This window comes from Mesoplodon mirus (genome assembly GCF_964341445.2).
Source record: "Mesoplodon mirus genome assembly, chromosome: 16".
NCBI lineage: Eukaryota > Metazoa > Chordata > Mammalia > Artiodactyla > Ziphiidae > Mesoplodon > Mesoplodon mirus.
This window is the reverse complement of record NC_138992.1, coordinates 69,975,218-69,987,632: the sequence shown is the minus strand read 5'-3', so window position 1 is coordinate 69,987,632 and position 12,415 is coordinate 69,975,218. Positions and strand designations below refer to the sequence as shown.

General features: G+C 44.7%; 1 protein-coding gene across 1 annotated transcript in view; it reads left to right on the top strand.

The window, feature by feature from the left end:
* Positions 1-6,901: 6,901 nt before the first annotated feature.
* NKAIN3 (sodium/potassium transporting ATPase interacting 3) overlaps positions 6,902-12,415 on the top strand; it is a gene marked incomplete at both ends in the record, with an annotated part of 522,360 nt that continues 516,846 nt past the window's right edge. The window contains one exon of the mRNA XM_082601112.1: positions 6,902-6,955. Coding sequence (XP_082457238.1) covers positions 6,902-6,955 — 54 coding nt within the window. The remainder of the gene's footprint in view (positions 6,956-12,415) is intronic.

Sequence of the window (12,415 nt, the reverse complement as noted above, 5' to 3'; positions counted from 1 at the left end):
TTTGACTACACACCTGAGGATCTGTTTGCAGGTACTCAGGATTGATTAAAACCAAGAGTAGGTTTCTGTGCCTTAATTAATTTTTATTTTAATCAACTCATTTTTATACATAACATATTCAAAACTGAGCTATATTTACAACTGTATTCAAAATCTGTCAGTTCCTTACCATTGCTCTGTTAAGCCCACTATGGAAAACATACCAGGCAAACCTAAGAGGTCAAAGGACACTATTTAATACAATGTATAATGTAGTGAGTTGTAACTCTTTCAGGTGAGACCGTAGCCTGACTGAGGGCACTTTGGGATCTAGTAAATGCAAAGGGAATCTATGCCATGTGGCCTGGAATGCCACTTCTACTTTTCAAGACTGCCTTGGAATATCACAGTGATTTTACAAAGGACTACTCATTTTCTCTACTATCAATTTCATTTTCTTATTTTCCCATTCAAAAATATAAAGGGAAATTATATGATTGTATTGTCTTTAATGGTTTTAAAAAATTCTCTAGATTTCTTGAATAAAAATACATGGGAATAAGCACCAGCAGGCTCATTGTGATTTGAAATCATTGTATCACTGATTTTAAAATTAAAACAAATGTATATTTATGCACATTGGTATATATTTTGGGGGGATCATATATGCATATTATAATACCATGGACAAATAAAAAAATCCGTCATTTATATATACCTAAAAAATAGTTTGCTTCATATTAGCCTGAGCTAATGCACTTTATATTAGGTTTTACGTTTCTGATGGGCTACTGTTCAGTACTGCATATGCCTGCTGTTACATGTGTAGCATATTTTATATGATTGTTTCTTACTTTTAACTACTTATTTTTAAGTATTATTAGACTTACAAAAAAAAGGTGTTAAAGTAAGTTATAGAGATTCCGTATACCTTCCTTAATGTTATCATCTCAGATAAACATTATATAATAATATAGGACCTATTCTGGAACCAGAGAGATGTGAGCAAATCTGCTGCAAAGGTTCATCATCTTGTAGAGATATTCTCTCCACATATGGTGCTGAAATGGATAAAAAATTTAACATCCTTGGTTTAAAAATGAGAGAAAAAAAAAGAAAAAAAGATCTTTGCTTTCCTTTGAACACAATGTAATCCAATAGACAGACAGACAGATAGATAGGTATCAATAGATAGATAATACATACATACATACATACAAAAACCGAGCTGGGAGGCATCGGGATTCATTGACTCGTATTAATGTTCTCTTTTTTGCTTTCAGTCGTGCCACCTTCTCTCGTCCTTTGTTGGATGTCTAGCTAAGCCACCATGCAGAGGAGTCTAATCCGATCTTCTGAAATCTTGAGAAAAGCAGAGGGCAGGCGAGCAGATTTTAATGGTAGTAAAGGAAGTGTTTGTGTCTCTGATATGAGGGCTCTGACACAGTAGGCGTGTAGTAGCGTTTGTTGCATAGAAATCCCCAATGGTCGCCAATGTTTGGCAATAAACTAGTGAGTGAGAAATGCTTGAACCCCTGGTGTCAGTAGTGGTGGCTCAGTTCATGATATTGGAAACACTCTACATGCATATCATTGCAATATTAATTATGATAATAGTAGCCACAAGATCAGTGCTGTTAGACCACTAAAGTGTGTGCTAGGTAAATATTAATTGAGGCTTAGTTTTTAACCCAAACAGAAATTTAAAAAGATGGTACTTGGCTATCCCTTTCAAATTTTAAAACGAGTTATTACTAATAATTCTTGAAGCAAAATATTCCAAAGAAATTTCCTCGCTCTTTCTCCTTTTGTAACTCTCGAATCTTCCAGGCTTTCTGGTGTCCTTAAAAACACTATCACATCCCCTATCCATCTTCCACTTTTTTCTCACCTTACCTCCTAATAAAACAGCCCTTTGGGGGGGGTCACTTTTATTTATTTTAATTATTATTATTTTATATATATATATTTTTCATTTTTGGCTGTGTTGGGTCTTCGTTGCTGTACACGAGCTTTCTCTAGTTGCGGTGCGTGGGCTTCTCATTGCGGTGGCTTCTCTTGTTGTGGAGCATGAGCTCTAGGCACGCGGGCTTCAGTAGTTGTGGCTTGTGGGCTCTAGAGCGCAGGCTCAGTAGTTGTGGCGCACGGGCTTAGTTGCTCCGTGGCATGTGGGATCTTCCCGGACCAGGGCACGAACCTGTGTGCCCTGCACTGGCAGGCGGATTCTTAACCACTGTGCCACCAGGGAAGTCCCGGTCACTTTTAAATACTATGATGTAAAGTGCTTATAATAGCAAGAAGTATCTCTCTCCCGTGTCCCCAGTACTCTGGGACATTCATTGCTATGCATAACAAGTGAATCAGTTCAGCTAGAACTGACTGTGGCCTCAGCAGGCATTGGACAGCACACTGATGTACCACAGCCTTTACCGCCGTGCTTCGCACGCTCCGCTTGTAGGTCTCCACATTCTGCTCCAGGGTGAACCTTATCTGAGCAGCCATCCTGTCATTACAATGCCTGTCGGATATTCATGAAGTTAAGCTAGTTGCAGGAGGATGTTGGAGGATTTAGATTTTCTTGCTCAAAAAAGGTGCCAAGAAGGGCCCACCATCAAGCAGGCACCAGGGAAACAAACACACATTTAGTGGCACGTTTGGGAACTTTTCTCAATGGAGATAGAAGAACACTTGATCAAACTGCACACTATTTCATTCAAACAAAAATGCAGACCTGGAAGTCTTCAAAAACATTTTTTTTTAAAAAAGCAGTGAAATAATGGGCTTCCCTGATGGCGCAGTGGTTGAGTCCGCCTGCTGATGCAGGGGACACGGGTTCGTGCCCCGGTCCGGGAAGATCCCACATGCCGCGGAGCGGCTGGGCCCGTGAGCCATGGCCGCTGAGCCTGTGCGTCCGGAGCCTGTGCTCCGCAACGGGAGACGCCACAACAGTGAGAGGCCCGCGTACCGCAAAAAAAAAAAAAAAAAAAAAAAAAGCCGTGAAATAATTAAGGAGGAACTTTAATTCCTTCAAGCTGGTGTCTCAAATCTTAGCATTTGAAGTCCTGTGAAATCTAGACATCTGCACTTCTGAGTCTGGTTTCTAGGGACATGCTCTTAACTCAGTTATCTGGCTCTTCCTGTGCATAGATATTTTGCTTCTCTCTCAGCTTTAAGGGGGACAGGACTGGAGTTTCTCAAAAGGAATTTTACCAAGAAACTGAGAAATAAAAAGAAGAAAGAAGAACACCCATAGACTCTGATGTCATTAGGGTATGTCTGCCTGTGTATACGTATATGTTTCATACTTACTGTATTGTACATATATGTGTGTATACGTATATAGTCAATACTGTGTGCAAAGTGTTATGCTAAAAATGTGCACGTTATCTTTTTTAATTCAGCAAATGTTGAGTTTAACTATTGTTATAAGCACTAGAGAAACAGCATTGTTTTTGAGTGGGGGAGATGGGAAATTATAAACAAAGCGATGTTTTGATTGAAAATGCAATAGACTGACTGGGGTGTTAAATCCAATGGCGTGGTCAGCAGAGGCCTCTATGGGATGTGACCTGAGGTGAGGGAGCAAGACACATGCAGGTGGAGGATGAAGGAGAAATGTCAGGCTTGTTCCCATGGGGCAAGTCGTACATCACGCCCACTTTACACAGGAAAATGAGGACTCGGAGGGAAGCAAAGTGACTTGTCTGAGATTCTACAGTGAGGAATGACACAACCAACCATACATTGGATTAGTTGTTCCTTAGATGATTACTTCTTCATTAATAACTTTTCCAAAATCCTCCCTGGGCCCCACTGTGTCCATTGCTCAGTCACTGTCTACTCTCTTCTCCTCTCCTCTCCCCTCCCCAAGAGACAGGTAATTCCCTTAGTGACAGCACTCGGTGCCAGGTGGGCCCTGCTTCATTGACCTTCTGCTTTCCCTTCCCACCTCCAAGCCTTTGGGGGAGGAGAGGGAGTACATCACTTAGCTCTGCAAACTTGGCAGCTAGAATAGCCTTTGACATAATAAGCAATTAAGAAAGGAAGAAAGAAATATTTGAGGGCAGCGCTGAGGAAGAAAGGAAACAAAGAAGGAAGGGAGGAAGATTTTTAGTTCACGGTGGAATTCAATTTAGAAAAGGAATGAGAGACCGAAGAGAAAAACAGAGGTAGTTTCACACACTTTCTAGACTTATTACTTGCACTGTGCCATCTCTGAGTCTTTCCTCTTCCTCTCTTTCAAAGCCAAATGCATTTTTCAACTGTCTTTAACTGTACAAGGAAGAAACGCCAATCTGGGCCTATCAGTAGAGAGGGCAGTGGGAAAGGGAAAGGTATAGGGGGACCCTCCTGGTTCCCTGGTTCACACCACGTGAGTGGCACTGACTCTGAAGATGGGGTGAATGCAAATTACTATGCCTGCTTCCCAATGGGGAGCAGTCAGTGCCAGTGCAGGTGTCACTCGCATTCTAAGATTTAAAGGCAGTATGGTGAACACGTACATCAAGGAGCTCTTGAGTCAGACGACCTGGCTTTGTGTTCCTCTTCATCCATTCAGTAGCCGCGGGATGCCCTGTTCCCATATCCACATCTTTGCACTGGGGATGCTCATAGCACCCATTTCACAGGCTGTTGTGAGGGTTTAATAAATGAATATACATAAAGCACTTAGCCTGGTGCCTGGCAAGGACCCAGTCAGTGCATCTTAGCTGCAAATTTGGTACTTCCTAAAAAATAAATAAAACGATGAAAAAAGGATACTGGGGTAAACGTATGTAAATGTGGAGGGAAAGAAGAGCCATTATGTTTAGGATCATCATTCATCACAGTCCCTGATGGTGAAGAGGCTGTGATCATTTCTGGAAGTTGTAGGTAGACTAGTTCATGTTCTCTCCCTCTTCAGCTGCCTCCTACAGCTTTCAGAGGGGTCAGTGGCCTGGAACTTTCTGTGCTGTCCTTTTCTATATGCTAAATTACCTATCTGTCAGGGTCTATTTTTTCCTGTTGTTTTCATTCATCATGCATGGTGACGGTTATGTTTATTGTGCATAAAAGAAGCATGCCCTCATGATCTCCGATGTCTTAAAGGTTGGGTTTTAAAAAAAAAAAAGAAAAAAGGCTTCTGCCTCTATTAGTCCCCTTCTCCCAGACAATGGACAGAGGTGGAATCTAACAACTTGTGTTCTTGACCCCTTCATTGACCCAAATCTTCAGACTATTCCGTGTGTCCCTACTAGCATTTCAAAGACATCATGCAACAATTGTCCTGGGAACTCTGTTTTAAGTTATAAACCTCAGTCCTGAAGGAACGGTTTAGAAAGAGCCAGTTAATTTCAAAACAAATAAAAACAAAACTCCCTGTAATGTGTGAAGGATTGCCTTGAGCAGAGTTTCCCTGCACGGAGTGAATTTTTAAAAACACAGAGATCTCTCTCCTTTTCTCACTAACCTACCACTAAGGACCCAGGAGGGCCGCAGTGGGTTAGAACGGGGTTTCAGTGCCAAGATCCGCAGAAAACCTCTTGAGACAACTGGCCGGGAGGCTTGTTCCTGCTCTTCAGGTGCGCGAGCCCCGTGCGTTGTTCCACCAGGTACAGCAAACGTGCCCATGAAATCTGACACCGAGCCTGAAGAAACTGAATCCTCCGCAGAACTCCTCCGCTCTAATCTATTAGGTGAGAGAGAGCGAGAGAGCCTCCTTGGGATTCATGGAGAGTTTGTCCTGGATCTTAACCATCCGGGACCAGGTCTTATTTCCAAGCCCCTTCCAAACAATTTCATTCTCTCTAGGGAGAAATCATATTTATCCTCACCCAGGAAACATTCTCCATTCCTAGAAAAAGCCACGCGTCCTCTCCTTTCACGCCTGGTGACGATCTCTAACAGCATTTCAGTGGAGAAAACCTACGCCAGGTCTCCTCGCGGCGTCCCGCTCTATCCCCGCGCTCCCGGCCGGCGCAACTCCTCGCACTCGGTCAACTCTGCCCCTGAGACTCCGGCAGAGGCGCCCTCCGGGCAGCCGGCCGCAGCGGCAGGGGCGACCCTGGCCCCGAGACCCCGGAGCCGCGCGCCCAGCGCCGGCCGAGCGGACGCGCCCGCGCTCGCAGCCCGCCGTCTCGGAGCTCGGCCCGCGCTCCGCCGCGCTCGCCCGCCCTCGGCTTCTCGCCTCCGGGCCCGTCTCCCACGGGCACCACGCCGTCTCCACTCCCACCCTCTCCGCCTCCGGGGCACCTTAGCCGAACCCGGTCCCCTCCTTCGCACCCGCCTCGACCACCTTTGCGACACCCAGCACAGCCCCCAGCGAGAAAGCCGCGCCCGGGTCTCCGCAGTTCCACCCGCCGCCGAGGGTCTCCAGCGCCCGCGGACGCCCCCGTTCACGCTCATTCATATTCATTCGCATTCTCATTCTCTCCTCCTCGTCCTCCCTCTCCAGACTCCAAACAAGACAGGCCGACCCTCCCCCCGGCACTCCCTTCCATTCATCCCTTCCCGCCACACGCACACGCACACGCACACACACGCACGCACACACGCGGCCCTCTCCACTTTTCAGACGCCCACCTCCTACACACTCCCCTCCCCTAAACAGACTTCCACCCACTCACCATCTGTAGCCTCCCTTCCGCCCCCGTCCCGACCGCCCGGCCCCCCCCTCCCCAAGAAGCAGACCTGCACAGCGGGCGGCAGGGACCCCCGCCAGACGCTCGGGTCGTGCGCGCCGTCCTGACCTCTGCCCGCCCGGGAAACTAACAAAGGCGGCGCGCGAGCCCGGCCCCGAGAGCTGCGAGCGGCGGCCGCGGGGCTGTGGAGCCTGGGCCGGGCCGGGCGAGCGCCGGGCGGGGGCTGCTCGGGAGTCCGGAGGCAGCGGCGCCGGACGACGCGGACCTCTGGCGGCGCGCGCCGCTCGGACAACGCGGGCACCATGGGCTGCTGCACCGGGCGCTGTGCGCTCATCGGCCTCTGCGCGCTGCAGCTGGTGAGTTCCTGCCCCGGGACCGGCCTCGCCGGCTCCCTCCGCGGAGCCGGAGCTCCGGGCGCGGGGCTGGCGGGCGGACGAGCCCTGAGCTCCCTCCGGCTCCCACCCTCCCCGCCGCTCCCCTCGCACTGCCTCCCCGCCTCGGGCACTCACCGGGTCGCCCTGCGGGAGGGCGCGGTCTCCCCGCGGCCCCGGGCACGGGGGTTCACGCGCCCCCGCCGGACGTCGCCACGGGGTCCAGGGGCTGCTGCTTGGGCGCCGGGGGAGTGAGCGACTTCCCCGCCCCTGGGTTGGCCGGCTGGCTTTAGCACCTCCGCACTCCCGCTGAAGTTTCACAGGGGCTTGTGGGCTCTCTCTTCTCGGGATGGTTTCCAGTTACGTTGTGTAACAAGGTGCGTGGGAATGCCCAGGTCCGAGGAGACGGGGCGAGCTCCAAGTCTTAGTTAAGAGGCGGTTCTTCCCTCCTGCGGTTGAAAGGGGATGATTGAGGAGTCTTGGATCTCCAGGAAGGAGGTCGCGCTGTGTGTTTTTCAACGGAGTGTTTCAGCCCCTGCCTTTCCAGTTTCTCTTTAGATTTTGTAGAAGTGTTGCGTGTTCAGACAGCGACAGACTGACAGCTGTCATCAGGGAGAGAAGGCGCAGTGGCTTGCCGGGAAGTGCATGGAATGGGAAGAGTGGAGAGTGATAGGGCTTTCAGTGGGGAGCGAATGCTTATCTTGACATATGTCCTGTTGGGACCTAGACCGGGCCTGTGGTCTATTTCATAGTCACTTGAGGTCAAGGCCACAGACCTTACGTGGGAGACTTGTGTGTGAGAGATTAATAGACATCGCTCTTCTATTACACTTAATACAGACTCTGTAGATGCTCTGTCAAGCTTCCTTCCAAGTGTTGTTTTTTAAAGTCACAAACATTAGCTGGCATATTTTGACTAGCAAGAGGAAAAAGGTTTTCGGTGAGTTTGACCAAGTCATGTCAACCCTTGCAAGACTCATTAACTGAGGGATAAAATAATGCTCTTTCTTTAATAGTCAGTCCTTGTACCCACGAATGTTTGAAAAGGCTTCGCTTTTCTCTTCCGTGTTTTACTCTCCCATTAAACCCTCACTTTAGAGGCGCTCTTCATTGTTTACATAATGTGTGCATAATTTATATATTTATAGATCTGGAATCAGTGACTACTTTTCTTTAAATCTATGGAACAGTCCCTTTTGTCCTATGTAACAATAGGATGTATTTTATAGAGTTTCCTTGAAAAATAATTTGAAAATTCACTGGAACATGAATTTTTTCATTCAGGAGAGAAGGTCAGAGGATAATTTACACTTTGGTTATCAGAAGTGGACGTGGCTTATAAGCTGGGAAAACAATAAATATTTAGTCAACCTTTGAATATGCAAAATTGTAGCTGGGCACACTGGATTGTATAATCTATAGTAGCATAATCCTTTCTGTTTTATGTGGAAGTAACATGGAAGGGTTTTTGATGCAGCAGATTTATCAATGCAGTTATGATTTCCTTAGCTGAGGGTGTAATACTTGTGATGGTGATGTGTTTGGTGTTTCATGTGTCAGCCTTGAATGCCTGCATTTTCCACATACACCTTCTCCACTGATACAAATGCAACTTACTCTTCAAAGCTTATCTCAGAATTCCACCTTCTCTATGGAGTCTTCCGTGGTGCTCCAGGTAAAGACCAATCCCTTCTTTTCCTTTAATTGCACGGTAGGTTGCTTTTTCCTCTGTTGGAACACATTTCATCCTCTTACATTATTTTAGTGATTTCCACATTACTAGACTGTAAGCAGCCTGAGGATAAGGATCAAACACTGTTCATCTTTGTAAACCCTGCGAGTCCTTAGAAGAGCTTGTATTAGGAGAGAAAACATACAGCTGAATGGATGATGGTAATTAACATTTGCGATCCATACCGGGTTTTTGCATGAAGATTATTTTATTTTACCCCTAAAATTATCCTCTGAGGAAGGCATCCATTTCACAAGTTTGCAGATGAGGAAGCTGATGCTTGTAGAGTTAAACAACTTCTTCAAATCAGTAGGTTTTGGATGGTAGAGACAGCCGAGTGATGGTAAACACTTAATAATTGGATCTCGGACAAAACAAAACATATGTGTATATTTTACGTTGTTACATAATACATTATAAATCTTACATATATATATATATAAGGATGTGTAGCAGTCACTTTGACAAATTATAATAATAAAATATGCAGTACTCTTTATTGTAAATTCTACATAACCGATTAATTCTGGCAGAATCTCTTTAGTTTGATGAACTTGATGAACTCTTGGTTCTGTAGTTCTGATATAAATGCTGGTTAATATTTTTATTTCCTTTGAGGAGGAATAGGAAAGTGAAACCAGGAAGTCGGTATTGTAACTTCACTCCATCGATGACGTGATATTGGTTCAAACCCAGGTGGAATTCTAGACTGGCCCCCCATAGCCTGAGGCCAAGGAGGGGCAGAAGAGGCAGGCAACTCCTGATTGGTAGGTGGCAGGTTTAATTTGCAAGAAAATTTACAAGGTTTGTCTTGGACGGGGCCGCAAGATGAGTTACTCTCCGCCCCACCCACAGCAGCCAGCATCTTCAGTTTATTTAGAGGGCTTTTGGGGTTCAGTCATGTCTACCGTCCAGATGGTCTCAACAACACATTGCTCTGTCCAGGCTGCATCCTTGAAACAGCCCCGACGGAGGGAATGGTGGGCAGGACATATATTCGAGGACTGGGAGGGAGTGGGGAGCCTCTCATTGCCCGGGTCCAGCTCGAGAGTCAACTGGAGGTCGGGTCCTCTCCATGACCTCCTCCAACATATGAGCAGATTCTTTGCGGAATTGGGTAATAGTTTTCAAGTACTGGAAAATTATTTCCTCAATTTTTTAAAATTTAACTATAGGTGATTTACAGTACTGTGTTAGTTTCAGGTGTACAGCTTCAGATTCTTTTCCATTATAGGTTATTACAAGGTGTTGAATATAGTTCCCTGTGCTGTACAGTAAATCCTTGCTGTTTATCTATTTTATATATAGTAGTGTGTATCTGTTAATCCCATACTCCTCTAATTTATCCCTCCTCCTCCCCTGCCCCCTTTGGTAACCATAAGTTTGTTTTCTATGTCTGTCTGTTTCTGTTTTGTAAATAAGTTGATTTGTATCATCTTTTTAGATTCCACGTATAAGTGATATCATATAATATTTGTCTTTGTCTGACTTACTTCACTTAGTGTGATGATCTCTAGGTCCATCCGTGTTGCTGCAAATGGCAATATTTTATTCTTTTTTATGGCTGAGTAATATTCCATTGTATATATGTACCACATCTTCTTTATCCATTCATCTGTTGATGGATACTTGGGATGCTTCCATGTCTTGGCTATTTTAAATAGGACTGCTGTGAACATTGGGGTGTGTGTATCTTTTCGAATTAGAGTTTTCATTTTTTCTGGGTATATGCCCACCGATGGGATTGATGGATCATATGGTAAATCTATTATTATTTTTTTAAGGAGCCTCCATACTGTTCTTCATAGTGGCTGTACCAATTTACATTCCCACCAACAGTGTAGCGGGATCCCTTTTCTCCACACCCTTTCCAGCTTTTGTTATTTGTAGACTTTTTGATGATGGCCTTTCTGAACCATGTGAGGTGATACTTTGTTGTGGTTTTGATTTGCGTTTCTCTGATAATTAGCGATGTAGAGCAGCTTTTCATGTGCCTATTGGCCATCTATATGTCTTCTTTAGAAAAATGTCTATTTAGTCTTCTGGCCATTTTTTGGGATTGCCTCAATTCTTTTGTGCTATTGGCAATATAATGACATGATACATTTTAGGTTGAATACACATTACTAGAAAAAAGTTTTCCATCACTTTTTAAAGTCTAGACGATCAACAAAACAATGTTACACCCTGATTTTTAGCATTTGCCAATTTCTGTGGTGTAAATACTCCCACCTTGGCCAATTTGAAGTACAACATTACATAGCATTTCCATCATACAGATAAAATAAGCATAAAAAACCTCAGAAGCATAGAAAAAGGAAGACAGTAAAATAATGAGGAAAGGATGTGTTTTAAATATTTAGTCTCTCTGTTTTTAATACAATTTAAAGTTTTTATTATTTATTTTAAAATAATGGTTGTGTTTTACCACTGGCTCATAAAATCCTAAAAGTCTAACTTTCTGATCTGGTGTCAGCCTCCTCCAGCAGGCCCCTGGGTAGGACTCCCAGATCTCTTGTTCTTTCCACTGAAACCAGCTGTCATTTTTTTCCCTTTCATGTTTCTTTCTGCTCCCACCAACTGTTGGAAGATGGGGGTTATGAAGCAACAAATAAGTGCGGGTGTTGAGAAGGAATGGTATTCGGAGGACACGTTTGCTGAAGAGAATCTGCGTGCTGATGACTAAGTCACTGTGCGGACCATTAAAAGATGGTCCATTAACTCCTGCTTAAAGTTGAAGAAACAAATGAAAGGTTTTTATCATCTCATTCACACTTCATCCGACCTCCCTCCTCCCCAGATTGGGGACATCATTGGAGAGAGTTTACCATTTTGAGGCTCGTGTATTTGGATGCGCTTTGCTTTGCAGAATCTCACTGTTCTTTCTGCTTCCTTCACTGCACTGCTCTGGCCACCTCCCATGTTACTGTGCTTCTACCCTCGAGCACATTTGTGTGTTTGCCTCAGATTCCGCATTCACGTTCTTAATTCTGCTAAGTGAGCTTGGAGAGAATGTGAAGAGCGTGAGTGCTTGCCTATAGTAAACTGTGCAAAGTAAATCTTTTCTGAAAAAGCAGTTCATCACCAGGTAACAGATTCATCAAGTCATCCAAGAACTTTAGACACATTTTTGTAAGGCTACTTTTGATTTTTCTTGTTTCAGAATAATGTGTATTCTGTTATTATATACGTGTGAAACACTTGATCATATGCTTTTAGTAAATTGTTTTTGGTTGCCACATTTAAATGAGTCTTAATGGCATGTTTTTCAGTCTAAAATTTCTTCCACATGCATTTCTGAGCCACTTTCTCAGAATGGCCTCAGTGAAATGTTGAACTTAGCTTGGCAGGGATTGCTCCCACAGAGCTTTAGATGTCTTCTCAACATCACAGGGGGCAACTTTGTCCCTGGATATGGTTATTACCAGGGGAGATTTATTGCACCTTGCATCACTTTATGGACAGGTTACCACCATATTCCTATGAGGCCTAAAAATCCCAAACTCTTACTTTACATATCCACAGTAACAGAAATCTTTAGAGGATTTATAGAAAACAAGCAGCTCTTAACACCTAGATGGACTCTGTTTTTATTTTAGAGAACATCCTGTCAAATGAAATAAAACTAGTAATTTTTTTCTCACAGTGAAAATCAGTTAACTGTCTCTCCATTCCACATTCAAACCATCTTGTGATCACCTGTGACACTATGA